This window comes from Podarcis pityusensis, assembly GCF_964106645.2.
Source record: "Podarcis pityusensis genome assembly, chromosome: 10".
Classification (NCBI taxonomy): domain Eukaryota; kingdom Metazoa; phylum Chordata; class Lepidosauria; order Squamata; family Lacertidae; genus Podarcis; species Podarcis pityusensis.
The window spans coordinates 17172543-17200538 of NC_138035.1; the positions used below are offsets into that span (position 1 = coordinate 17172543).

Genomic DNA, 27996 nt, shown 5'->3' on the forward strand with positions numbered 1-27996 from the left:
TTGTCAGGGTCTAAGAGACTCCTTTAAAAAGCAGGCTTCCAGTTTTTTCCTATCTGCACGCAGCACTGGCTTTCGCCTCACCCAGAAGGCTTGAGAGCGATGCGGTGAGCATAGCCAATTCATTTTCCACTTCAGAAGGTAACCTGAGACCAGGTGAGTGGTGAGCACAGTGTGGTTTCAAGTTTTCTGCGGAAACATTTGCAACCCTCCCAAGGCTGGTTGGCTTCCAGCTCCTTAAAGCGCACTGACATCTAGTGGCTGTTAACGGAAGTATTTCCCCTCCTTCGGATCAACTCGCTTTCGGAAATGAACCGATGGAGGGACCATTAAAAGAGGCAGAATTGTTCTTCCCTGGAAGCACCAAACCAGAAAGCAGGTACAAGTCTGGTTATTTAAAGAGCATTCGTGGTGCGGAGAGAGAGGCACATGATCAGAAATATGCTTTGTGGGGAGAGTTTTTGCAAAACTTTCCCCCTGCATAGGAGTTTCGGGGGGATTCTCACTTCCTGAAGCTTCCATCACTCACAGCTGTCCATGGAGGGGCATAATAATAATAATAATAATAATAATAATAATAATTTATTATTTTTATCCTGCCCACTCTGGGCGGCTTCCAACAAAGATTACAAATACATTAAAATGTCACACATTTAAAACTTCCCTGAACAGGGCTGCCATCAGATGTCTTCTAAATGTCAGGTAGTTATTTATCTCTTTGACATCTGATGGGAGGGCATTCCACAGGGTGGGCGCCACTACCAAGAAGGCCCTCTGCCTGGTTCCCTGTAACTTGGCTTCTCACAGCGAGGGAACTGCCAGAAGGCCCTCGGCGCTGGACCTCAGTGTCCAAGCTGAACATTGGAGGTGGAGATGCTCCTTCAGGTATAAGAATCTACATTGGCTCCCACTTCCAAGCCCAATTCCATGTGTTGGTTCCCTACAGAGCCCTACAGAGTCTCAGCCTTGTATACCTGAAGGAGCGTCTCCACCCCCATCATTCAGCCTGGACACAGAGATCCAGCTCCGAGGACCTTCTGGCAGTTCCTTCACTATGAGAAGTGAGGTTACATGGAACCGGGCAGAGAGCCTTCTTGGTAGTTGCAGCTGGGCTGTAGAATGCCCTTCCATCAGATGTCAAAGAGATGAAGAATTATACACAGTGCGTTTTTTCAGGGATACTCAGTACTGGCACCAATTTGTTGTTAAAAAGCGTGGCACTTACTGTAACAACTTCATGGTGAGCACTGGCACCTATTTTTCCAGGAAAAAAGCACTGATTATATGACTTTCCATAGACATCTGAAGGCAGCCCTGTATCAGGAAGCTTTTAATGTTTGATGTTTCATTTTGATCCATTATATTCTGTTGGAAGCCACCCAGAGTGGCTAGGGCAACCCAATCAAAAGGATTTAGTATAAGTAATGAAGAAGAAGAAGAAGAAGAAGAAGAAGAAGAAGAAGAAGAAGAAGAAGAAGAAGAAGAAGAAGAATAGTAGTAGTAGTAGTAGTAGTAGTAGTTTGGATTTGATATCCTGGTTTATCACTACCCAAAAGAGTCTCAAAGCGGCTAACATTCTCCTTTCCCTTCCTCTTCCACAACAAACACTCTGTGAGGTGAGTGAGGCTGAGAGACTTCGGAGAAGTGGGACTAGCCCAAGGTCACCCAGCAGCTGCATGTGGAGGAGCGGAGACGCGAACCCGGTTCCCCAGATTGCAAGACTACCAATCTGGCTCATTCTTCTTCTTCTTATTTTGAGGGAACAGAGGTGAGGTGAAGCATTCTGATCTGCTGAATCAAATAGCTCAGGTGTCATGGGCAGGTGGGTCAACCTGCATACTTCAGAGGTTGGGCCAGCAAGCTCAGAATTGAAAGGACAGGATGAAAGCACAGTTCCATTTCAAAGGCATTATGAGAGCTCAAGGATGCTTTCCAGGTAAAAGCAATCAAGGATAACCCAGGGTAGTATTGGCGAAGGACCCAAGGGCCAGACAGAGAGGCTTGGAGGACCGCATTTACAGTCCTATATCCCAAGCCTATATAGGGGATTAAATCTTGTGGTTTCTCCTTTGCTTGCTGACTCCCTCCCCGCTTCCCTGGACACTCCAGCCCCTGGCAACTAGTTCATCATATCCTGCTCCTGAGTGTTAAATACTGGCACGAGTTGGGGGTGTTCTTTAATCCAGATCCGGTTTGCTGAAGCATTACAAAGCCCTGCTGTCTGCTGTGTTTGTGCATGAGAGACAGAGAGGGGGGATGCAGTGATGCTCTGCCAATGGAACAGGAGGAGAGGCCAGCTGGCAAACAGCAGGAACTCGGAAACTGCACAGAAGCTGGCAGTCACTAGTGCGTGGGCACTTTGGAGGAAAGCTAATTGAGTGCCACTATGCAAACAAGTGGGTGGCATAGATAGGGGGGGGGGGGGGACAGCAGCTCACCTGACAGTACCCTGATCTGCTCCACAGAGAGGTACAGCGTGTCAGAAAGGCCTGGTTTTATACACACCAGGGATGTGGAAATCTGTCAGTTTAGTTTTCTCTTTGGTTCTCATTTTACCATTCTCAAGTTCAGTTCTCTACATTTCTTTGTGATTATTATTTTTAAGAGTCTTCAGGAAAATTTGTCAGTGCTTCAGTTCAAATTCCTCCAAGTATACAATTGTTTTCTTTGCAGTTTTGTAAAACAATTTTCCCTAATGCCAAACATTATGGTATGCTATTTTCACTAATGCCCCTTTAGGCACACTTCAATAATTTGCATTTCCGTACATATCACTTGACTGGAGGACTGCGCCACAACATTCAGAGACGAGTGAATTTCACAAGATGGCTGTGTTTTCATTTAAGTATGGTTTTTAGAAAGCGAATTGGGTAGATTTGCCTTTTAAATGTGAAATCAATTTTCCCCATCCCTAAGTTTGAGGCTGTTAACTGGGACTAGATGCTGTGATCACATTAGGCCAGGGCTTCACCAACCACACTGGCTCCTAATTTGTTTCTGGCCTCAATGGAGAGTGCTCATCTTGACCTTTAAAGACCTCAAGAGTTGAGACTGGGACCCCCGCAAAACTGCTCATCTCTGCACGAACCTGCCCATGTTACAGATCATTAAGCAAAGGGTTTGAGAATAAAATAAACTGGGAATACTGTGTACAGTTCTGGTCACTGCACCTCAACGAGAAAGTATATCACTGAATTGGAAAGAGGGCAAAACAAATTGTGGCGATCAAAATAATCAAGGGGTTGGAACAACTCTCCGGTGAGAAAAGGTTACAATATTGAATGCTCCTTCGGAAAAAGGAGTGTAAGGGGGAGGGCATGCTAGGTAAAGGTAAAGGGACCCCTGACCATTAGGTCCAGTCGTGACCGACTCTGGGGTTGCAGCGCTCATCTCGCTTTATTGGCCGAGGGAGCTGGCGTACAGCTTCCGGGTCATGTGGCCAGCATGACTAAGCCACTTCTGGCGAACCAGAGCAACGCACAGAAATACCGTTTACCTTCCCGCCGCAGCTGTACCTATTTATCTACTTGCACTTTGACGTGCTTTTGAACTGCTAGGAGGGCAGGAGCTGGAACAGAACAATGGGAGCTCACCCCGTTTAACCCACAGCACCATCCGCGTCCCCATTAAATTTAAGAATGGTGTGGGAAAGCGGAGAAGTCCCACCCTCTTGTCCTTGCTGTCATAATACCAGAAACTGGGGACATCCAATGAAGCTGAAGGAGATTCAGGAAAGATGAAAGGAGGTGCTTCTCCACACACCACACAGTTCAACTTGGATAGCTCAGTGGGTTAGAGCATGGTGCTGATAATGCCAAGGTTGCAGGTTCGTTTCCCATATGGGACAGCTGCATTGCAGGGGGTTGGACTAGATGATACTCAGGGTCCCTTCCGACTCTACAACTCTATGATTTAAAGTGATGCAAGCCTTCCCCCAACCTGGTGCACTCCAGAGATTGGGGGCTATAAAGCCTACCAGCCCTAGACAACTTATGATCCACTTCCGTACTTAATGCTGTGCTGGCTGATGGAAGTTGTAGTCTCAGACTGTGAGAACAGGATGCTGGAGTAGATGGACCATTGGCCTGTGACCCAGCAGGGTCTTCTTGTGTCCATACACATGCATTGCTGTGCCCATATGCTACTGCAGCAGCATTCAAGCAGGCAGTGAACAGGCACCAAGCAGAGCTGTGAGTGAGGGTGGCCAAGTATTTAAGGATGGCCCTGCATCCCCTAAGCTAGTCTGCTGCCCTCGAGTGTGGCAGACACTGTCTCCATTCCAGCCCTGCCTCCAGGCTTCCCAGAGGCACCTGGTTGGCCACTGTGGGAACAAAATCCTGGATAGATGGGCCTTAGGTTTGATCCTGCACAGCTCTTCTTATGCATGCTAAGATCTTCAGTGGAGCTCCTTCTTCAGGCACACACCTGAGGTGGGGCAGGTGGCTGCAGAAGGGACTCCTTAGTGGTGGCACCGAGTGTGGAATGTTTTCCTCAGGGAGGCTCACCTGTGTTGAATGGTTTCTTTAAGGTTCATTATTGTTTCACAAGATGTGTATCTCTTTAAAGGCCAGAGGAAATAACATGACCTAGTTTTACAGCTGTGAAGCAGTATAGCAGGTGCTGTTAAGTTGTGTTAATTAAGCTGTGTCAGCAATTGGGTATAGTATATAAAGAGCAGCATGTAGCTCTCTCAGTACCCTGGTGAATGGGTCGTACTTATTGATATAATGTAATTTAGTGTAAAAGGAGTTTTTGTTATTAAAACCACGCAGAAGTTACTTCTGCGTTTCTTGAATGTGTGGTCTCCCCAGCACGCCTTCTGCAGCACAACTAATCTGCAAAATAACCAACAACCTGGTGTCGATCTTGCTGTCATTTCAATGGCAGGCAAGGACTTTAAAAAACTTTCTCAGGCTTTTCAAACCTTCACGTGGCTTTGTGCTTGTTTCACTTCTGCAGATTGCTTTGATACTGCACTGCCATGTTGCTAAGTTTTAATTGTTTGGGTGGTGGTGATAGTTATTGTCATTTTAACTTTCTGGAAGCCCCCTGGGATTGACAGGGTATAAATCCCGCAAGTAAAACAAATAAATGCACGGGGGGGGGGCGCAACTGAAAATCTTACCTCTGTCTGTACCATGGACATCCGATAGGACCGCATGTCAGACACCAGCCCCAATATATCTACAAACTCGTGGTCCCGAATGTGCTGTAAGAGTCGGTCCAATGCTATAAAAGTCCCCGTCCGTCCCACGCCGGCACTGCAAAACAGAGGGGAGCAGTGGGAATAGGGATGGGCACTTCTATCCATTTTTTGTTTCTCTGTGTTGCTTGTTTATCCAGTCTGAAGACCCTCATTTCAACGTCAGTTTGTTTTGTTTTTCACATCAGTTTGCAAAATAAAACCAAATAAAAATTCTAATGAATTTGATTTATTACGCAAGTTTTTCCTCTATGTGATTTTGCTTAATATATGGATTATTATTATTATTGCAAATCAATTTCCCTCTAAAACAATGCATTTTTGAACCCAGAGCTGCATTGCAAAATTCAGAGAAGCACACGTTTTAAAAGATGGCTATGTCTCGGTTCTAGTATTCTTGCAAAAAAAGTGCATATTACGTAGGTTCACCTTTACATGTAAATCCCATCAAATTTATCCCTCATCCCTAAGTGAGAATGTGCTTGAAATGCAACCCCATTTTGGGAAGCAGTATTCACATTGCAAACACCCACCACTGTCATCATAGGAGATCACTTATGCTGCAGAGGCATAGCTGTCAACTTTTCCCTTTTCTTGTGAGGAATCCTATTCGGAATAAGGGAATTTCCTTTTAAAAAAGGGAAACGTTGACAGCTATGTGCAGAGGGCTAACTTTATGTTGTGCATTGTGAAGCTTCTTTCAGATGTTTCCTGGGAAGCAGTTCATAAATGAAACAATAACAAAAAAAAACCACTTCCAGGCATTTCAGGTCAAGATTAGCCAAAAGGGAAGAAAAAACTTTTCATGTACAGTGGTACATCGGGTTTCAAACTTAATTCATTCCAGAAGTTCATGTTTAACCCGAGGCATGCATTCCCTACATAGGCCTCCCGTGGCCCCAGAAACGGATTGCGTTCATATCCAGGGGCAAAGTTCACAACCGGGACACCTACTTCCGGGTTTTTGGAGTTCGTAACCCAAAGCGTTCATAAGCAGGACTGTTCGTAACCCGAGGTACCACTGTATGCTACAACTGCAGCTAGAATATTGCTAGCACAAAGATGGAAAAGTGTTGAAATACCAACTAAAGAATAATGGCAAGGAAAACAGATGGAATACGCTGAAATGGCAAAATTAACGGAAAGACTTCGAGACAAGGACAATAGAGACTTGAAGAAAGACTGGGAACCATTCATGTCATATTTATAGAATCAATGTAAAGAAATGGACTCATTTGCCGGGGTTGAGTAAACACTTGCAATTAACAAAATAAATGTAGGGAATAGAATGAGGATGTTGAAATGATAAGAGAATAATAACATTTGTGTTAAAAAATGTTAAAGAGTAAGAAATAACCAATAAGCAGGGAGAGATAATATGCCAAAAAAACAAACAAACACAAAACAGAAGAGGAATTGGGGAATAGTATTTTTGTTATATGTTATGATATTTTGATGTTAAAAAAATGTAAAATTTCAATAAAAAATGTTTTTAAAAAACACATAAATGAAACAATAACAATACTAACAACCACAACAAATTGCACAGCCATCTTTGTGAGCGCTTCAAAGGCATTGCAACAAGGAGGCTCACCTGCAATGTATGATCATGGGGCCTTTGCTTTTTGCTGCCTGCTGCCTGACCATCTGTACAAACTGCAAGATGCTTTCTGCTGCGTTTGTGGGAGGGACTCCGTGGTCAGGCCAAGCCGTGTAATTAAAATGCATCACATCCTGCACCTCATCGGCCTGGGGGAAAGAGAAAGAAAAGTGGTGCTTAGCAGCCATTGCCTTTATAAATCAGTGACCACCAACTCCAGGCCAGGGACATTTTGAAAGGTGAGAAAGGTAGCCATTGGAATTTACCTCCCGATGAAAGTCACAGTCCCTGGAAATCCAGATTGGGGCAACAGCAGGAGTAAAGGGTTAAAGCACCCCAACCCCAACCCCAGCCAGGGCCCTACTCAAGACTGGCTGCTTTAAAATAAACATTCCCAAAATAATAATAGTAATTATTATTATTATTATTATTATTATTATTATTATTATTATTATTTTGCAAATTTATAAACCTCTTTACAGCCTAAGGTCCTCAAAGAGGTGTGCAAGATAAAATGAAAAATATAATACAAATTCTAAGAACAATTAAACCCATTTCTATAGACTGCAAAACTATAAAGCCATTCCCATAGATGCCCAGTTGGTATTTCATCAATGACTGGGTCAAACCTCCAGGAAAGCCTACTTAAACAGAAATGTCTTCAATAAGTGGCTAAAACATCACGGCTAATTTCAGCCGGCAATCTATTCCAGAGGGCTAGAGCTGCAACACTAAAAGCCCAGTTTCTAGTATAAGTTATGTGCATTTTGGGGCATGCAGTACTTTCAGCAGTGCCACATCTAAAGACCACAGGGATATATGGGGCAAGGCAGCCCACTATGGATACACTTTATTAATAAAAGGTTTGTGTTTACAAGAGGTTTGAATTTAGATCCAAAGTCTGCAGGACGAACAGCATTAGTAAAAACAAAAAAACCCTTTACATTGACCTACATAGTTGATTCTGAAATTCCTAAAGACCGAATCCGATTGCTCTTCTTCAGACAGCATCTCCACTGTGATGTCCCCATAAGGAACCAACTCTTCCGTGAAAGGCCAATAGTGATCACATTTCACCTGGAAGAAAAAGAGTCAAGGAAAACTTTTCAAAGTCTTGGTAAGCGTCGTAGCTTAAGCCCAAATCCAAAGAAGAAAAGGTTTAGGAGTAAACGCTACACCAGGCATCCCCAAACTCGGCCCTCCAGCTGTTTTGGGACTACAATTCCCATCATCCCTGACCACTGGTCCTGTTAGCTAGGGATGATGGGAGCTGTAGTCCCAAAACAGCTGGAGGGCTGAGTTTGGGGATGCCTGCTCTACAGAAATCTGGAGCCGAGTCCCTAAGACGGTTGGATGGCACCTTTTATGCCTCCTTCTGGCAACTCCTGCAGCTGGTGCCAAACGTATTGCTCTGCTTTCCTTTGAACCCTATCAGTAAGGTCGAGGGGGGGGGGTCTTGTCGTCTGGTCAGCCCAGGACCCCCATACAGACTGCCCAGGCTTGTGCCCTGATAGGTCGCTTTGGTGCTGCTAATGTAGCAATTTGACTTGACCTCCAGAGAGGCACTCTATTGCCTCTCAAAACAGAAAGATGCCAACTTTGTGTGTGCATGTGTGTATAAAAATATATGCACACAATTTCTGCTAAGGACTAGAAACATAGTTTTTTCAATAATAATAATAATATAATAATAATTTCTTATTTATACCCCACCCATTTAGCTGAGTTTCCCCAGCCACTCTGGGCAGCTCCCAATCAAGTGTTAAAAACAATACAGCATTAAATATTAAAAACTTCCCTAAACAGGGCTGCCTTCAGATGTCTTTTAAAGATAGGATAGCTGCTTATTTCCTTCACATCTGAAGGGAGGGTGTTCCACAGGGTGGGCGCCACTACCGAGAAGGCCCTCTGCCTGGTTCCCTGTAACCTCACTTCTTGCAATGAGGGAACCGCCAGAAGGCCCTCAGCGCTGGATCTCAGTGTCCGGGCTGAACGATGGGGGGTGGAGACGCTCCTTCAGGTATATAGGACCTTTAGGGCTTTAAAGATCAGCACCAACACTTTGAATTGTGCTTGGAAACGTACTGGGTGCCAATGCAGATCTCTCAGGACCGATGTTATGTGGTCCCGGCGGCCGCTCCCAGTCATTAGTCTAGCTGCCGCATTCTGGATTAATTGCAGTTTCCAAGTCACCTTCAAAGGTAGCCCCACGTAGAGCGCATTGCAGTAGTGGGAGTGGGAGATAACTAGAGCATGCATCACTCTGGCGAGACAGTCCGCTGGCAGGTAGGGTCTCAGCCTGTGTACCAGTTGGAGCTGGTTTAGGAATAAACTCTACACAAATCTGGAGCCCCTAAAACGATTGGATGCTGCCTTTTATGCCTCCTTCCAACAACTCCTGAAGCCAAGCTGGTGCCAAATGTATTGCTCTGCTTCCTTTGAACCCTATCAGTAAGGTCGAGGGGGGGCGGTCTTGTCGTCTGGTCAGCCCAGGACCCCCATACAGACTGCCCAGGTCGCTTTGCTGCTGCTAATGTAGCAATTTGACTTCACCTCCAAAGATGCACTCTATTCCCTCTCAAAACAGAAAGATGCCAACTTTGTGTGCGCATGTGTGTATAAAAATATATGCACACAATTTCTGCTAAGGACTAGAAACATCGTTTTTCCAAAAAAAGAATCTTTAGAAGCTGAATTCTGCACCCAGCTCTATGTACTGTGCATGACAGGTACGCATACGCACACACAAAAAACCCACACAGAGTCTATTCCCTATAAAGGTTTGACCTCTGATATGTAGCAATGTGATTACTGAGGGCTGTATTTCATTGTACGTTTTCCGTAAACCCGATTACACATGGAACGTAAGGGAAAGCATGTCATATAATGTGGAGATAAGATGTGAATGTAATCTTCTCCCTATTATAACAAGGAAACCGCTCCCTGGGGAGTCAGTAAACTGCACGCTGCAGGAAGCTAACATTTGCTTTGATGTCCCTGCATCAAAAGTATGAATGGTTTTGGAAATAGTGGAGAAAATATATCTGTCTGTGCATTTCGTAGTACTAGAACGCAGGCGCTCAATGAGACTGAGCGGCAGGAGGCTTCAGACAGAAAAAGAGGAAGCACATCATGCCATGCGTAACTCTAACCCAGTGGAAATCACTTCTACAAAATGTGGTGATGGGTCAATAGATTAGATGGCTTTAAAGTGACAGTGTGGTGCAGTGGTTAGTGCATTGGACAACACCTGGAACAGCAGGGATCAAATCCTGACTCAGATATGAAGGTGGTCTTTGGCCAATTACAGCTCCTCAATCCAAGCAGCCTCTCAGGACTGATTTAAGGATAAAACAGGCACAAGGAAGGACCGCTTACTTGTTTTATTGCATTTGTATCTCACCTTTCTCTCAAAGTAGCTAAAGGAGGCATACATGGTTCTTCTCCCCTTCCTCAATTACCCTGTGAGGTAGGTTAGGCAGAGAAGCAGTGACTTGCCCAAGATCACGCAGTGAGCTTTATGGCCAAGTAAGGATCTGAACTCTGGTCTCCCAGGTCCCAATCCGACCCTCTTACCACTGTGCCACACTGGTTCTCACCTTGAACTCTTGGGAGAAGGGGTGGGATATAAATAAAATAAATAGATATTAGTAAAATTAATGGAGTGTGGTTCTATTGATAAAAATTAGCCATGACGACTAAACAGAACCTCCATGATTTCAGGCAGTGTATATTTGATTATCCCCTTAACACTATTTATGAGGACTATGGCATTCTGAATGACTGTAACTGAGAACAGAATTCTGGGTAAGAGGGAATGTAGATCCACTGCAGATTTCGAGAGGCTTGGAGGATTTTCCACATGTACATACCCTTCTTTTCTCATTGCATTGTGTGAGCATGACGATGATTTGCGACTTCTGCTGGAGAACCATCTTCCAGAAGTCATTCCTCGTCTCTGGCAGTGGCCCCTGGGTGGCGATGTACTCTTGGGGAGAGTTGTAACCCTAAAAGAGAAAGCGTGTGGTGGCTCCTTTGGACTGGCCTTAGATTTGAGGTATTTCTTTCGAAAGCACAGGAACAACATAGGAAGCTGCCTCATACCGAATGAGGTGGAATCACCATTAAATGGGAACCGATTCAAATTTCTTCCCCACCCATTACTTTTCACACACATTTGCTCTCGACTCAGCTTGGCTTCTCCTTCCACAGAGCCATGCTGGGTAAGGACTGCACTTGTCCTTCCCATTTTATCAACTGGTCTTGACCACAACCATCACAGATTGTTATTTTTTGTGCGTGTCTGATGGTGGTTCAGAGCCTCAGTCAGTCTTGGCAGGGACTTTAGTCCTTCTGCCCACTCCCCTCTTGTAAGGTTGCCTGCATGTAATTCCATCCTCGTGTAAGAAAAAGAAAAGAGGTATATTGGGGGACACTGTCAAAATATGCACGAGATGGAGCCTCCTTCCTTCCTCTGAGGACCTCAGCTCCATCCTGGGTCCCGTTTCCTGATCAAGCAGGTCTGGGACAGAATGTTAAGAATGGGCTTTTATTCATCAGTGCAAGTGGACCTTGCAACAAAAATGCAAGCCTATGCTTTTCTCTCTCAAAATGTTAAGTGGTATATAGATTATCTAAATAAGTATGAAGCTTGATTGACAAGCTCATACAGTCTGTTCCTCCTTAAGGCCCCTTCCTCTCTCTGAAAGTTCACCTGCTACCAGTGCTTTTTTTCTAAAAAAAAATATGTTTAGGGGTACTCTCATTTTCCTACTCATATTGAAATACTGCCCCTCAATGAGGCCAAACTTAGATTCACAAAATGTTTAGGGGTATGTGTACCCCTGCGTCCCTGTCTCCCCCGAAGAAAAGCCCTGCCTGCCACCAATATTCGGTAAATCCCATGATTATACAGGTGGTTCGTGGGTCATTTCAGCCTTTAAAAATGGATTCTGCTTGTAATTGAAATACATATATACACCTGCATTCCTAGGGAATTGCATATGGAACCCCACCCCCCCTAATTTTGATACTTTTAAATTGATTTTCACTCAATCAAGTTCTCTCTTAAAGGGGGGCGGGGAATATGTTGAAAGGTTTGGCTCTTGAAGTGGCCTGTGTGGTATTTTGCAAGCCACCACCCTCACCCTCATATTATTCTTTTGGATGCTTTTGAGTCCAGTTCACTTACAGGGATATAGTTGGCATTGATGTAATCTGAACCTTCTTCTTCATTCATTGAGACCAATCGAACTCGGCTGAAATCATCTGCAAAAGGAAGAAGACTTAAAGCATCGCCACAAACCAGACAGCTCCTAATTAAACCTCTGAAAGATTAAAGCATAAATTTGCAGATATTTTGAGCAAAAAGTGAGGCTGCAGGCTGGCCCGTTTAATGAATGTTTTGGTAAATTTGTAATCTTTAGAGCAAGGCAACCCCTTCACTACTGTCACTTCTGAACATCCCTCAGTTGGGGTCCCTTGGAACTCATTAAGACTACTTAGGAATGTTGCATAGCTGAATACAGTGGTACCTTGAGTTAAGTACATATTTTTTGCTCCATAAGACGCACCAGACCATAAGGCGCACCTAGATTTAGGAGGAGGAAAACAAGGAAAAAAATATTCTGAATCCCAGAAGCCACAACAGCAAGAGGGATCTGGTTTCTGGGATAGCCTCTGGCTGTTCTGGCTTCTGGGATAGCCGCACCAAGCCTCTTCAGGGCAGCGGGAGGAAGGTTCCCCCTGCCCGGAATAGGCTGCATGGGGCTAAGGCAGAAGCCAGGACAGCAAGCGGGATCACTGCACAGTGATCCCCCTTGCTGTGCTGGCTTATGGGATAGCCGCGCGCAGCCTCTCCCGGGCAGCGAGATGAAGGCTCCCCTGGCCCGAAAAGGCTGTGCACGGCTAAGACAGAAGCCAAGAGAGGCGCTACGTTGAAGGGGCGCTGCGTAGCTCTCCCTCTCTGTGCAGCACCTCTCCTTCGCAGGAAAGGAACTGTGCAGAGCGGGAGAACTGCGCAGCGCCCCTTCAGCCAAGCAAAGTCCTCCGGCTTCGCAGGACAGGCGTGTCGCTGAAGGGGCGCTACGCAGTTCTCCCTCTCTGCGCAGCGCCATTCGCTCCATAAGACGCACACACATTTCTCCTTACTTTTTAGGATGAAAAAAGTGCGTCTTATGGAGCGAAAAATACGGTACTTAATTTGTTCCGCAGGTCCGTTCTTAACCTGAAACTGTTCTTAACCTGTAGCACCACTTTAGCTAATGGGGCCTCCTGCTGCCGCCGCGCCGCCAGAGCACGATTTCTGTTCTCATCCTGAAGCAAAGTTCTTAACCTGAGGTAATATTTCTGGGTTAGTGGAGTCTGTAACCTGAAGCGTATGTAACCCAAGATACCACTGTACATATATATACATATTCATTGCTAACAATTCTGAATCCTACCCAAAACAGAAAGGGTTGTATTCTATGCTAGTCCTACTCAAACCCAAGAAAGTTATTATACATGAATGAACTTTCAATGGGTCTACTCTAAGGACCCCTCCAAATGACCTGCTGCTTGAGCATTCTCCCTGATTTGCTTCAAGAAAGCTTACATGGAGGTGAAGCTCCAAGGTGTGATCGAAAAGTTTGGTGAATGATCACAGAAATCGAATAAGCGAGAAATATTTGAACATACAATCAGCATCGGAAACCCACAAAATGCTCACAGTTGTGTACAGAGATGAAGCTGGGACTCGAAAGACAGCGCATGAGTGGTTTAAGTGTTTCCATGAAGGGCGGCAAACCATCAAAGATGACCCTCAGTCTAGCAGACAGTCGATGAGCAGAATGGCGGCAAATGTCAACAGAGTTCATGAGTTATTGTTGTGCAATCGCTGTTTGTCCGTCCAAATGGTGGTGGAAGAATTGCATATTCTGCGTGAAATCGTTACTGAGTGGTCCCAAAATATTCTCCCGATATGGCCCCACCGGATTTCTTTCCTTTTCCAAAACTGAAATCTGCACTGAAAGGGCACAGATTTCCCAACATTTCACACATCCAAGCTGCTGTGACGAAGGAACTTGGAGCAGTACAAAAAGTGGACTTTTCCAGAAGTTTCCAACAGTTCTACGAACATTGTCAACGGTGCATTGTATCAGAGAGGGCCTACTTTGAAGGCCTGGAAGGTATGTATGTTGGAATATTTCTTGCTGTCTGATTTCTGTGACCATTCACCAAACTTTCTGGTCACACCTTGCATTCATTCTGATTTGTTTGTGGGGCAGCCAGAGCAGTCAATAAGCAGTCAATCCTGCACTCATCCTGACTTGATTGCAGGGTCTTGACACATCATCCCAGTTGTCATTCGTTCATCCCACACTTTGCATTTCCCTGTAACCCTCCATATTTCAAGAAGTCCGTTTTATTAAAACAAAAGGTGGACCTGTTGCTCTAGCGCAGGGTTTCCCAAACATGGGTTTCCAGTTGTTCTTGGACTACAACTCCCATTATCCCTAGCTAGCGGGACCAGTGGTAGGGGATAATGGGACTTGTAGTTCACAAACAGCTGGAGACCCAAGTCTGGGAAATGCCGCTCTAGATTGATGGAGCCACTGAAAAGTGCAAATCTAACATTCTGGGATTTGATTGCAAATCTCTTCTGCAAAATTCAGCCTGGAAGCAACCTTAGTTGGATTCAACCCAAAGGAGTTAAATAAACTGGTAATGGAATAAATATAGGAAAACCAGCTGTTGTGGTGATAATTCAGATGGGAGTTATGTATGTTTATGGGCTCAGGTCAGCTTAAAAATGCTTCCTTCCTTTCCTCACATTCTCCCTCTAGATCAGAGGAAGAGAAGAGGCAGTAACAGCAAGAGAAGCAGCATGAGGACATCTACTAGGGCCTGGGTCTCAGTTGGTGTCTGACATTGCCAGCAGTTGACCTCAGGCCCTGAACATGTCACAGAATTGCTATGCATCAACCTGATTCCTAAGGGTTAGAATTGGTGTTATGGGTACCCTAGAGTGCACAAGTCAAAGCACCCATAACAGGCACATCCCCACAATAACGTACAAGGGAGGATATTCGTGTAGCGATTTTTACTGCGGTTCATGGGGAGGTCAGCTGCAAAGTGTGGGATATCCAGCCCAATCAGCTTCAGTTCCTGTAGAAGACACAAAATAAAATGCCGTCATTAAGATAACCCATCTGTCTTCAACCTACAAGTAGGTCACACCCAAACCAAGATGGAAGTCGTAGTCTAAAAGATGGTGGATATAATTCAACATGGTGGATGAAATTCAACATCACACTCTTTCAGTTGCTTCCATCTGCACAAGCAATTCAGTTGGCCAAACAGAACAATCCCCCTATCCTGTTCTGGGGGTTCTCCTGCCCCACCCGAGTCAATTTCATGGGTGTGGGGGGAGCACAGGAGAGGAGAGGGGTAAAAAAGTCCCATTGCACTAGCAAAAATTGCACTTCTGCAGGGCTTCTGTTGACAAGGCGGGATATTCCTAAATTTTACTTGGCGTATACCCACTGAAATTAATGGGCATGGCTACGTTAGGTTATTGACTTCAATGGGTCTACTCTGAGTAAACCTTACTTGACCACCACTACTGAATGGATACTGTTAATGGAAAATAAATTGCTGCTCAGATGGAGGGGGACTTGTACTGGGCAAAACCATCTTTTTCTTTTTTAAAAAAATATTTTATTAAGGATTTTCTTGTTTTACAGAAGTGTAGTGCCTCGTATTTTTTTTTCATGTAACATTTTTACAAATCCGTTTTATTTGTTGAGGCATTAGGGGGAGAAGAAAAAAAAAGAAAAAAGAAAGGGGGTGGAGAGAGGGAAGATGGATGGGGGTGGGGTCGGGTGGCGGTATTTCTACTATGTTTAATGTATGTAGAGTTTGGTGTCAGCGTTGCTTGTGTTGTTCACTTGTGTTCCTTTGGTGGTGAGAGAGGTTGGGGTTGGCCTAGGGTGTGGTTGTTTGTTTGTGATTGGCTGTGGTGATCTTTGTTTTCGTGTGTGAGTGGGGTGGGTCGGTGTTTTGGATCAGGTTAGCCATATTGATTTGTATGCTGTTGATGGATTATTGTCATTGTCCTGTTGGGCTGTGTATGTGATAAAGGGGAGCCATACCGGGGTGAAGGCGTCTTCTTCTGTTTGTCCCTGTGTCAGTTTCAGTTTATTAGTTAATTTTTCTAGTAGGGCTGTTTCCCATACTATTTGGTACCATTGGTCCATGCTTACTCCTGACAGGTATCTCCAGTGTCTGGTTATGGTGTTTCTGGCTGCTAAGAGCAGGTGGGTTATGAGTTCTTTGTGGTGTAAATGGGCATTGTTGTCTTGGAAGATGTTTAGTAGGGCCAATTCTGGGGTGATGTCTATTACTTGCTTAGTTATTTTACATATTTCTTGTATGGCTGTTGTCCAGAATAGTTGGATTTTGGGACACTCCCACCACATGTGGAGGTATGTGCCAGTGGAGGTGCACCCTCTCCAGCATTTTGGTGAGGTTCCTGGGTGTATTAGCGCTAGTTTCCTTGGTGTTAGGTACCACCTGTAGGTGAGTTTCAGTGTGAGTTCTTTTCTTTTTGTTGATATGGATTTAAAGGGGGGGTTTAGACCACATTCTGGTCCATTGAGTGGGGTTAATCTCATAGCCTATGTCATTCTCCCATTGTTTTTTGATTGCGTCTAGGGGATTTGCGGGATTTTGGAGTAGTATTTTGTATATTGCGGATACCGTCCCTTTACCGTTTCCCTTTGTTGTTAGGAGGAGGTTTTCGAAGGTTGTCAGGGGCCTAGTTGCTGCTGATTTTACTGTTGGGTTGTTTAAGAGGGCATGTAGTTGGTGTTGTGTTAACCAGGGCATTTGGGTGTCTTCTAGTTTGTCTTGTATTTCTTGTGTTGACAAGGGTTTGTTATTTTTATAAAAGTCTATTAGGCGATATAAGCCTTTGGTTCACCAGGTTTTTATCTTGAGGTTTTGTGCTGCATGGTGGAATAATGGGTGGTACGCCAGGGGGATTTGAGGATGGGGTTGGGGATAGTTTGCCTATTTGTGTTTTCCATGCTTTGAGCATGGTCTGTGTGTACCTGTTAAGTGTTGTGGGAATTTTCTTTAGTTTGTTTGGGAGGAGTGGGTATGTTGTGGTGCAGGTGTTTTCAATTGTGTCCCTCTCTAGGTGTACCCATTGTTTTGTCTCATCTTCTAGTATATATGGGATTATGTGGCGTATTTGGTTGGCATTGTAATATGCTTCTATGTTGGGGATTCCCCATCCTCCTTCTGAGGTGGGGAGGTGCAGGTATTTGGGGCTTATTCTTGGTTTTTTATGTGAGAAGATGAAAGAGTGTAGTTTTCTCTGCCAACTGCGAAGTTGGGTTGAGGGGATCCAGATTGGGAGGGTTTGGAATAGGTAGGTTAGTTTTGGGAGTGTGGTCATTTTGATCATGGCTATTTTGTCTGAGAGAGTGAAGTTCATGTTATTCCATCTCTTTAGGTCTTTGTTAATTTGTCGCCACAGGGGCTTGTAGTTGTGGAGGTACAATTTATTGAGGTTTCTGGTTATTTGTACCCCTAGGTATCTGAACTTGGTGTGGCAAAGTTTTATTTTGGTGACCTTCGTGAGTTCTTTTTGGGTGTGAGGAGGGGTGTTGAAGCACATTGCTTCTGACTTTGTAAAATTTACCTGTAGGCCCGACACCATTGCAAATGTGTTGAGTTCTCTGATTAGGGAGGTTGCTGTGCTTATGGGGTCTGGTGTTGTGACCATTAGGTCATCTGCAAAGAGCCCTAATTTATAGGTTCTGCCTTTTATTTCCACTCCCTTGATGTCTGTGGCTGCTCGGATGCGGATTGCTAGGGGTTCCAGAGCCAGGATAAATAAGAAGGGAGACAGTGGGCATCCTTGTTTCGTGCCTCTTTGGATAGCTATAGTGTTAGAATCCATATTGTTAGTTCTGCATTTTGCTGAGGCTTGGGAGTATATTTGTTTGAGGATTTGTAGGAAGTTGGGGCCAAATTTCATGTTAGTTAGTACTGCTAATATGTATTTCCACTCCAAGCAATCAAAGGCTTTGAGGATGTCTAGGGACATAATTGTCAATGGGAGTTTGGTTGCCTTGCTGTGTTCAATCAGGTTCAGTAGTTTCCTGATGGGGTCTGTTATATTGCGGCCAGGGACAAAGCCAGTCTGGTCTGGGGCTATTAACTTGTGTAGGAAGATTTTTAGGCGGTTGGCCAAGATTGATGTGAATATCTTGTAGTCTTGGTTTATTAATGAGATTGGGCGGTATGATTCTACTTTGAGGCTGTCTTTTAGTGGTTTTGGGATGGAGACTATTTTGGAGTGGGTCCAGGTTTTGGGGATGGGGCCCCCTTTTATGATGTCGTTGAATAGGCGGGTCATGTAGGGCATCAAGGGTTCTTTGAATTTCTTATAGAATTCTGCTGTGAAGCCGTCTGGGCCTGGGGCTTTGTGTGGTTTCAGGTTTTTGAGGACCGCATCTATTTCCTCTGGGGTGATAGGGCTGTCCATGAATTCCTGTTCCTCATCAGTTAGGGTAGGCATGGTCAGTCCTGCTAGAAATGTTCTGATTTCCTTCTCTGGTGGGTTATGGGAGGTGTATAGGTTGCAGTAGAATTCTGCAAATTTTGAGGTTATTTCTTCGGGGGAGAATGTTATGTTGCCGTCTTTTTTGGTGATGGGTATTCTTGTTTTGAGTGCTTTTTTCCTACATCTATTTGCTAGTAATCTGGTGTTTTTCCCTCCATATTCGTAGAAACGTTGTTTAGAGTATAGAATGTTGATCATTGTTTTGTTAATTTCTAGGGAGTCTAGTTCTCTCCTTTTTTGTTCTATAAGTTTGAGGAGTTTTTTAGATCCTGTTTGTTTGTAGCGTGATGAGAGGGCTGTGATGTCTTGTTCTATTTTGCTAATTTTTGAGGAGGTTTGTTTTTTAAGGAATGTTTTCTCTTTTATGCAAGCTCCTCTGGTGACAGCTTTCATTGCGTCCCATAGGAGGGGTGTTGTTATATTGTTTACATCGTTTTCTTTGAAGTAGTTTTGGAGGGTTTTTGTGAGACTCTCTCTAATTTGTTTGTTTGTAGTTAGGATGGGACTGAAGGACCATGATGGGGTGGTTTGTGTTCCTTCTCCTATTTTAACAATGACTTCTACTGGGGCGTGGTCTGTGATTTTAATGTTACCTATGTTTGTTGATTCTACTGAGGGGATCAGACCCTGTGTGAGTAGAATGCTGTCCAGTCTGGACACTGTATCATGGCGTCCCGATTGGAATGTATGGCTGATGTCTCCTGGGTTTTGCTCACCCCAAATGTCGTAGAGACCCCTGTTTTTTAGCATTTTTAGTAACTTGTAAGAGTTCCTGGTTGTTGGGGGTTTCCTTCGGAGGAAGGTTGCCCATGGGGTTGTGGGGTGGATATCTTTCAGGGATATACCTTTCATATTTAGATTGAGGTCCCCTCCTAGGATTGCTTCCCCTTCAGAGAAGGAGAGGAATTTGTTTAGTGTCTTCTGGAAGAATTCTAATTGTTTCGTGTTTGGGGCATATATGGAGCCGATTGTCAGTTTGATTTTGCCATCTAGTGTCCCTTTAGCGAAAATGAATCTGCCTTTTTTGTCCTTGAGGACTGTTGTGGCAGTGAACTTCAGGTCTCTACTGAGTATTATGGCTACACCACGAGCTTTCCCTGAGCCTTGTGCGACCCACTGTTTACTGAAGCGGGGGTCGCTCAGGAGTTTGCTGCCTTTGGGTGGGTTGTGTATTTCTTGTAGGAAGGTGATGTGTGGTTTCATGGTGTTTATGTATGAGGTGATGCGTTTTCTTTTGATGGGGTTTCCCAGCCCCCTCACGTTTAATGTAATTGCTTTTAGGTTAGGCATCTTGCTTATCTATTATGTGGGGCGATTCCCTGCCAACCCGTTCGGGTTGTCTTGTGTCTCTCTCTTCGTGTTGTTTAAAGAACCAGTGGGGTTGCGCTGACCTAGGGTGTGGTGGGTGGGGGGCTAATGGGATTAGAGTAAGATTTGGGTTAAAGAGTAGGGGGTAAGTTGTAGAGAGTTTCCTATATGTAGTCATATAGGTGTTTGTTTGGGGTATTTTAGGCCATCTGGCATTTAGCCAGTTGGTCCTAGGTCTCAGCTGGTGTGGAAGGCCGTGTTCAAGGACAGGCCATCCCCCCTGTTGTTTGCGATAGGGGGTGATCAGTGAGACAGTGTGAAGTGACTTTGTAACGTCGCTGTCAGGTATAAGGTTCATAAGCAATGTTGCCAATGTTATGAGCAACATTGTTGGTGTGTTGGGGTGGGGATGTGGGTGCTGGTACGCTCTGGTGCCACCATAGTGCTGGTTGGGTATCAGATTTTAGCCTGATTGTGGGTTGTGTTATTAAGGTTGGAGGAGTTGTTTTTCCCTAGTATGGAGTATGGGGGTGTTGAAGGTGTGGGAGATGGGGAATGTGGTTGAGGTCGTCTGGACTGGTGTTGGGGTGGGGATTCCTGTGGGGGTGCGGGGCTGGGGGGGATGTTGATGGTGTTAACTAAATCTATGTTTGGGGGGGGAGAGAGGGGGAAAGGGGGGGGGAATCACCAGTCCTTCAGTTTGTGGTTTTTTCCTGGTTGCTTCATTCAGCTGGGGTTGTTGTTGTTGTAGGGTTGTCCATCTGCGATGAATTGGTTTGGTTAATCTTGGTCTGGTTTCTTGTGTCGTATGGCCGGCGGGACGGTTCTGAGCATGATGCTTGCCTGTATTGGTTTGCGTTGTTGTGCCGCTTCTGTTGTTTCTTTTTCTTCTGTACCGTTGTCCAGTTGTTTGCTGTTGTTTCCTCGTGGTTGGGGCTGTCACTTGGTGGGTTTGTCGGTTGCCATTCCGGTGGGAGGTCGAGTTCAAGGTTCTTTAGTATTTGTAGGGCCTCAGGTATGTTGGTAGCCATGTGTTGTGTTGTATTGGTTGTTACAATGAGGCGGAAGGGGAAGCCCCATCGGTATTTGATCCCTGCTTGTTGGAGACGCTGGGTGCATGGGCGCAGGCTTTTCCTCCGGTTTAGGGTATCCTGAGATAGGTCCTGTAAGGCCAGAATGGGGGTTTCTCCATATCAAAGGTTGGTTGAGTTTTTGAGGTGGTTCCATACCTCTTCCTTCTTTTTGTAGCGTGCGAAGCATACAATGATGTCTCTTGGGGGGGGGCGCTGGGTTTTGGCATAGGTTTTAGGGCTCTGTGAGCCCTCTCCAAGTCATCTGCCTCAAGTTTCAGGCTTGGGATTGTGTTTTTCAGCCAGCGTATAATTAGGTCTGCTGGGCTTTTCTCCTCTGTTTTTTCAGGAAAGTTGCGGAAGCAGATGTTACAACGTCTATTGCGGTCTTCAAGGTCGGCTTGCTTAATTTTCATCTCTCTGTGTTCTGCTTCCATTTGGTTTACCAGTTCGTCCAGTTTCTTGTTCACACGTGCGTTCTCCTCCCGGTATTGCTCTATTATTCTTTCTTGCATTTGGTTCTTGTTCTCTAGAGCTTCCACTTTGGAGGTTAGATTGTTGATTAGTACCTGCATGGGAGCCATTGTGGCCTTCAGTGTTTCTTCTAATCGTGCTTCTAATCTTGCTTCCATTTCCTTCAGATCTCGTTTCGTTATTGGGTGGTCATCATCTTGAAGGGGAGTTACCATCTTAGCATTGTTTGCCATCTCCCTGGTTGGTGTCATCTCGGTCTCCCTGATGGTTTTGGTTTGAGGTTGGCTTGGCGTCCTCTTGGGGTAGGGCGTGTGGTGGTTAGGAGTTGTGGCAGTGGTGATTCCTGGGTATTGTTGGGTTGCTGAGCTGATCAGGCTTTGTTGGCTGGTGGCTTTTACAGAGCGTTTGGATTAGGTGGTTATTTGTGTCACTTCTAGCCTGTGTTTTAAGAACCTCTCTAGGGATTTTGTAGATGCCTCAGCGGTGCCGCCGAGGCGGGGGGGGCAGGTAAGCAGAGATGGGTAGACTAATGGACAGACAGTTCATATAAAGGGAGGGGGGTTAGCAGGTAGAGATGCAAGAGATTAGAGGGGTGGGGCCAGGGGAAATATGTGTTTAGGAGGGGGTTGTATATGCCCAAAAGGGGTATTGGGGTCCAGTTAAGGTGGAAGTTGGGATTGGGAGTGCGCTCAGAAACAGAGACAGACAAATAGGCTATATGTAAAGGGTGGAGGGAGAAAAAAGGGAAGAAGAAGAAGAAGAAAGAAAGAAGAAGGGGGGAGGCGGGGGGGAGAGGGGAGATTGGAGTAAAAGAGAAGAGAGAGAGAGAGACAAAAAGAGAGTTGAAAGAGAGAGGAGAGATAGTACAGTAATATCAGCAGTATTAGAATGCAGCAGTAGTTTTAGCTATAGTATGAGGGGGGCAAATTATGATAGGGTGATATGAATGTGTGTATGTGTTTCCTTTAGGGGAAGGGGGGGATGGAGAGAGGGAGGAGGGAGAGAAAAGGAGAGGAGGAGGGGGAAGGGTGGGAAAGGGAAGGAGAAGAAAAGAGAGGGGGAGAGGGGAGGGAGGGAGGGTGAGCTGCTGCAATGGTATGGGGGAAAGTCTTATTTTAAAAGAGGGGGTGGGGGGAAAGGGCTCCCCTCTCAGAAACAAACTGACGAACAGGCTAAAAAGGGGGGGTTGATTTTAAAAAATAAAAGGGATAGAAAACAAAATTGGGGATGGAAAATGAAAGGTGGGATAAAAGGAAAAAAATGAGGAGGGGTGAAGAGAGAGAGGGGAGAGCAAAAAGGGAGAGAAAAATAAAAAAGGGGGGAAGTTGAGGGGGAGAGTATCAATAGCAATAGCAGTGATATGGAGGAAATTTTTGTTTTAAAAGAGAGTGGTGGTCGTAGCTGGGGGCGAAAGATTCCCCCCTCAAGAACAAGCCAACAAATAGAAAAGAAAGGGCTTTAAAAAGAGAAAGAGGGGGGAAAAATAATAATTGTATGGTGTGTGTGTTTTTTTTAAAAAATATATATTTCCCCCTAATTATTGTTATTATTTTTTGTTTGTAAAAAAGTAATTAAAAATGTACGGGTAAAAGATAAAAATGAGAATTAAAGGTAAAAAAAGGGGGGGTTGTCTTTAGATAGATAGATAGATAGAGCTTTTTATTTTATTTTATTTTTTTAAAAAATGAGTAAAGTATAGGTAAAAGAGGATAGGTAAAAGAGAGTGGAAAGTCTGGGGCGAAGTGGCCTGGGCAAAACCATCTTGAAAGCTGAATGCTTCCTGTGGACTGCCATTTAACGAACTGCAAGCCATAAGCTATTCAGATAGTCCTTGTTCTGGTTCCCTATCAAGCCAAGGCTGAAGCGGGGTCTATGCATTGCATAAGATGAGGCAACAGAATTCCAAGTAGAACTACTTTAGACAACAAGGGAGTGTGTTTGCACGTGTTGTTTTAATGCTTCCCCATCTAACAAACCTCCTAGCATGAAATAAACTAGCACATCAATGAAAAGGAATGTAAAAAACATTACCTGCTAGATTTCTTCATGCAGGGGGATTTAAAGAAAATGTAGGCGAGCTTCTAAAAATGTAATCTGCCACCTCCACTCTGCCGTGTCAAAGCTCAATGACGTGATTTGAGCCAGTGTAGTGGTTAGAGCGCTGGTTCAAATCCCTGCGTAGCCATGAAACTCACTGGGTGACCCGGGACCAGCCACGGCCTCTAGCCTACTTCAAAGGGTGGTTGTGAGGTTAAAATGGGGAGGAAGGGAACCCTACCTATGACCTTCATATCCTTGGAGGAAAAGTGGGATATGAATGTGATAAATGATGAAAGCGCCGCCAATTTACTCTCTGTCATTCCATTCTGCGCAATTTGCTGAGTTACATCTAGCAAGCTAATATCCGCGTCAGGACATACCTCAAACTGCAGAGAGAATTTGTAATCGGAATCTTTTGCCATATCTTTGATGTAGCTGTCAAAATCATCCAGCTGGACGGGGCTTTGAAAACAAAGATATAGCATGTAACAAGCAAAACAGAAGGGGGAAACCAGATAAGATATTCATAAGCTAAGAAAGAGAAAGAAAGAAAGAGGCTGGATGAATAAAAATAGATCCATCCCTTGGTGCCTAAAGAAAAGTAGCTTTGGTGCAGGGAAAACCCCCTTGAAGAGGGCATTCCAAAGCAGAGGGGGCAGAATTCAAAAAAACCTCACTAAATAAAGAAGCCTTTCCAAACCCGGTGCTCTCCAGATATAAAGGTAAAGGGACCCCTGACCATTAGGTCCAGTCGTGGCCGACTCCGGGGTTGCGGCGCTCATCTCGCTTTAGTGGCCGAGGGAGCTGGCGTACAGCTTCCAGGTCATGTGGCCAGCAGGACTAAGCCGCTTCTGGCGAACCAGAGCAGCACATGGAAACGCCGTTTACCTTCCCGCCGGAGCGGTACCTATTTATCTACTTGCACTTTGACGTGCTTTTGAACTGTTAGGTTGGCAGGAGCAGGGACCGTGCGACAGGAGCTCAACCCGTGACGGGATTTGAACTGCTGACCTTCTGATCAGCAAGTCCTAGGCTCTGTGGTTTAACCCACAGCGCCACCCGCATCTCTAGATATAGGAAAGGCTAAAACTGAGTGACAGAAGGGCTCAGGCTGAGTCCAACACCCAGCTTCTCCAGGAAGGATTGGGAGTGACCCCTGTCCAAAAACCTGAAGAGTCACTGCCAGCCAGTGTAGAAATGATGGTTAACATGTGTGGTTTCTTCATGGTTAATAAACCATGGTTAAGCAGCTGGGCCAGGTTCAGGTGGTGGTTTATAACCATGGCTTAGAGTTATGTGCCAACCAGACTTCCTATGAGTTCCTTTCACATTTTCTGCAGTTCCCATAATGCTCAGCGGCCCCAGCTAATGCTAATTCTATTTATTAAAAAGTACATTTTAAATGCGAAGATACATTTAACGTCAGGTCTAATTTATTTTTCTATTTCTAGGGATGAAGAAAATACACACCGTCAAATCTTGTGAGGTTTCTTAGGAGGCTGACTTAGAAAGTGCCAACATTTAAAACTGAAGCTGAAAATATCCAGCTCTCCCTTCCGTTTAAAAAAGCACAAAACCTCTAAATGTCACCCACATGTGCAAATATCTAATACTAAAGCATCGGACATCAAATTATGAATTTATAGTAGCACTCAAGAGGCTGACATGATCTAGCAAACCACAGCTGACATTTCACAGCATCAGAAATGGCCACAATCAATATCTGACAGTATCTGACAATGGACTTGCAACAGCATTTAGTGATATTTGTACTAATGGTTTCATTCTTCCCAACTATAAGCACCCTGCTGACAGACAGACAGAGAAACTGTGAACCACTGATGTCAAATTTTGACTCTGAAACTGGAATGTCAAATGTTGATGTCAAAATCTAAAGGGTAAAAATCTGAAAACCATCCAGATTTTTTATTTCCCACAATTTTGTCTCAGCTCTGTAAGCCTTTGTGTCAGGAAATCAGTAACAGAACTATAAAAAAAGCCCATATTGTCCTTGATCCAGCTAAAGTGAGGCCTGCAGATAAAGTGGCAAAACTGTGTCTGGACTATACCACTTGACACTTCAGGAAGGGGCTCACATGGTTAAATCACCAGTATTCACTGTTGTTGCTTTCAGTTTGCAAACGATACATAATTATTACACACCACAATTTGCATTGGGCTTCCTTTCCATTGAAATAATTGGGGTTGAATAATGTAACAACACCACAATTTACATAATGTATGTAATGGCTTAGGTAAATGACGTAAGTTTCATAAATTTCACCTCATTGGACAGAAAGAGGAATAATGTAATTTTTGGCAGAACATGAACTGCAGCAGACTGGAAACAGTGCTGCAGGCAACAAATATAGAGCAGAATGAAAATTTATGCCTTCTTACAAATCTAGTTCCAAAACAGGTTCACCACCTCACTGGTCTTGGGGCTTAGTTGTTACTTTCAATGGAACACAGACAAGAATAACTTTAACTGGATCAGGACCACTGTGGAAACTTGCCTTAATTTGTTAAATTTATACTCTGAATAATGAAGAAGAGGCAAACAACTTTATCTCGCCTGATTATTCATGTTCCAATTAGCAAATAGTGAAGCATATACACACATTCCCCCCATTTCCTTGAAGCAGCAAACCCCAAGGAACTTGTCTCTTATCAACAGTTAATTACTCCTGTTTACCTGTTAGCATTAATGATCCAGTGCATAATTAGCAACTGCCATTAGAGCGCTGTGCTGAGAGGGGAACGGCACTGATAACACATACGTTGCTGAGATTTTTCACATTTTGTCATTGTTAATGAAAGGCAAACCCTGTCAGGACTGTAAACTCGAGATAATTGATCTTTCCCTAATGCCTAATTTTCTGCCAGCCAGGAACATTTTTATCGTGCAATACCTGTGGCGAAGATTAAGCAGGCACATACCATTTTGTTTTGCTTAAATGTAATAGTCAGTGACATATTTGGGTTTTGAGGACCCTCGGGCAGGAAAACCCAGAAGCAGCATCAGAGCTGAGGGGCCTATTGAGCCCCCAGTGGCTGGAGCTGCTAGCTTTGCTTCCCCCAGTCCAGCGTCTGAGAAGTTCCACCACCCTGTGGCATTGTGGGTAAAATAAAAATGGCAGCACGATTTGTCAGCAAAGATGCGTGGTAAGTCCTTCACCCACTTTTACACCCTAGAGACTCTTCTCATCATTGGACATTGGTTTAAAATGATTTGTATGTTTAAATTAAGATGTATATGGATGGTTACTGTATTCTTCATGTGAGCTGAAGAATACCTTCCCACAAGACCCCAGGAAACTACCAAACATAGTTGGACTCCAGTTCACATCAGCCAGCAGTGGTCAGGGATGATGGGAGTTATAGTCCTGCAGTCAGAGGGCCAGAGATTCCCCATACCTGCCTCTGATAGTTGGACGAATAGTCTGATTCAATATATGGGAGTTCCATACGGCATATGCATTAGCAAAGGGGGGACTTGGTCCCTTTTCACTTCAGTGATAGATGTCTGTAAGGCAGGGGTAGTGAACCTCAAGCCCAAAGTCTAGTTATATAAATTTAATCAATCAATTAATCAATTAAATGTGGCCCTCCAGACCTGTATTGAGCTCTCAGGACACTGTCTAAGCCAGAGCCCCTTCCAGACCCTCCAAGTATCCCTATTTTCCAGGGACAACCTCAGATTTACAGAAATTGTTCTGGTTTCTGATTTGATCTTGGAATGTCCCACCTTTCCTTAGGACGCCCTTATTTTCATCGGAGAAATGTTGGAAGTTATGGAGTTATACCACTCCCCCCGAGCCAAGGAGATAAGTAACTATACAACCTTTAGAAGACATCTGAAGGCAGCTCTGTATAGGGAAGTTTTTTAAAAAATGTTTAATGTTTTCTTTTGTTTTTATATATGTTGGAAGCTGTCCAGAGCGGCCGAAGCAACACAGTCAGATGGGGTATAAACAAACAAACAAGCAAAAGATTGGCAAGTGTGTGTGTGTGTGTGTGTGTGTGTGTGTGGCAAACCACTGAGTTTTGTGTGGCTGGACCACAGTCTACTGCCTGAGCCTCATCCATTGCTCTTCCCACTTTTGCTTCTGGCCCTGCTCACGCTTGCATGTGGCCCCCAGAATGTGTCACAGGATGAAATATGGCCCTTGGGGTTAAAAAGGGTTTCCTGCCCCTGTTGAGTTGAGGGCAACAGTGACATTTCCAATAAGTGTTACAAAATGGACATACTTGGTCAGTTTCCTCTTCTTCAGTCCGTTTTTACTCCTGAAAGAGGAAGAGAATGCTGCAGTTACCTTTTGACAGCCATTTTCTGGATGGCGACAGCGTTAATCAAATGCCGTGAAACAAATCTGCTAACACGCACTTGAGGACACATAACGTGGTAAGAAATGATTTCTAAACCACTTCTCCTTGGTTCACGTCCAGGTGAAGGAACAAAACCTTATATAAAAATGGAACCAAGAGAGAGATGCAAGCTGAGCGTCTAGTAGGGACCCGGTTTATTATAGGGACCCGGTTTATTAAAGGAGCTATTGCAATAACGACAGCTGCTGTAAACCAGATGTTCAGCGAACCACCAGTTAGGAGAACTGCCCCGAAGGCACATTTTAACAAGGCTTTCATAGTGTTTTTCAAACACAATACATCATTAGCTTATAGAATG

General features: G+C 44.5%; 1 protein-coding gene across 4 annotated transcripts in view; it reads right to left on the bottom strand.

Moving 5' to 3' along the window:
* PTPRO (protein tyrosine phosphatase receptor type O) overlaps positions 1 to 27996 on the bottom strand; it is a 141572-nt gene that overhangs the window by 6604 nt on the left and 106972 nt on the right. For all 4 annotated transcript variants that reach the window (XM_081022691.1, XM_081022692.1, XM_081022690.1 and 1 more), the window contains 8 exons: positions 27561 to 27596; positions 23690 to 23771; positions 14858 to 14948; positions 11992 to 12068; positions 10673 to 10807; positions 7755 to 7877; positions 6795 to 6949; positions 5123 to 5258 (listed from right to left, as the gene is read on the bottom strand). In XM_081022691.1, the coding sequence (XP_080878817.1) occupies positions 5123 to 5258; positions 6795 to 6949; positions 7755 to 7877; positions 10673 to 10807; positions 11992 to 12068; positions 14858 to 14948; positions 23690 to 23771; positions 27561 to 27596 (835 nt within the window). The remainder of the gene's footprint in view (positions 1 to 5122; positions 5259 to 6794; positions 6950 to 7754; positions 7878 to 10672; positions 10808 to 11991; positions 12069 to 14857; positions 14949 to 23689; positions 23772 to 27560; positions 27597 to 27996) is intronic.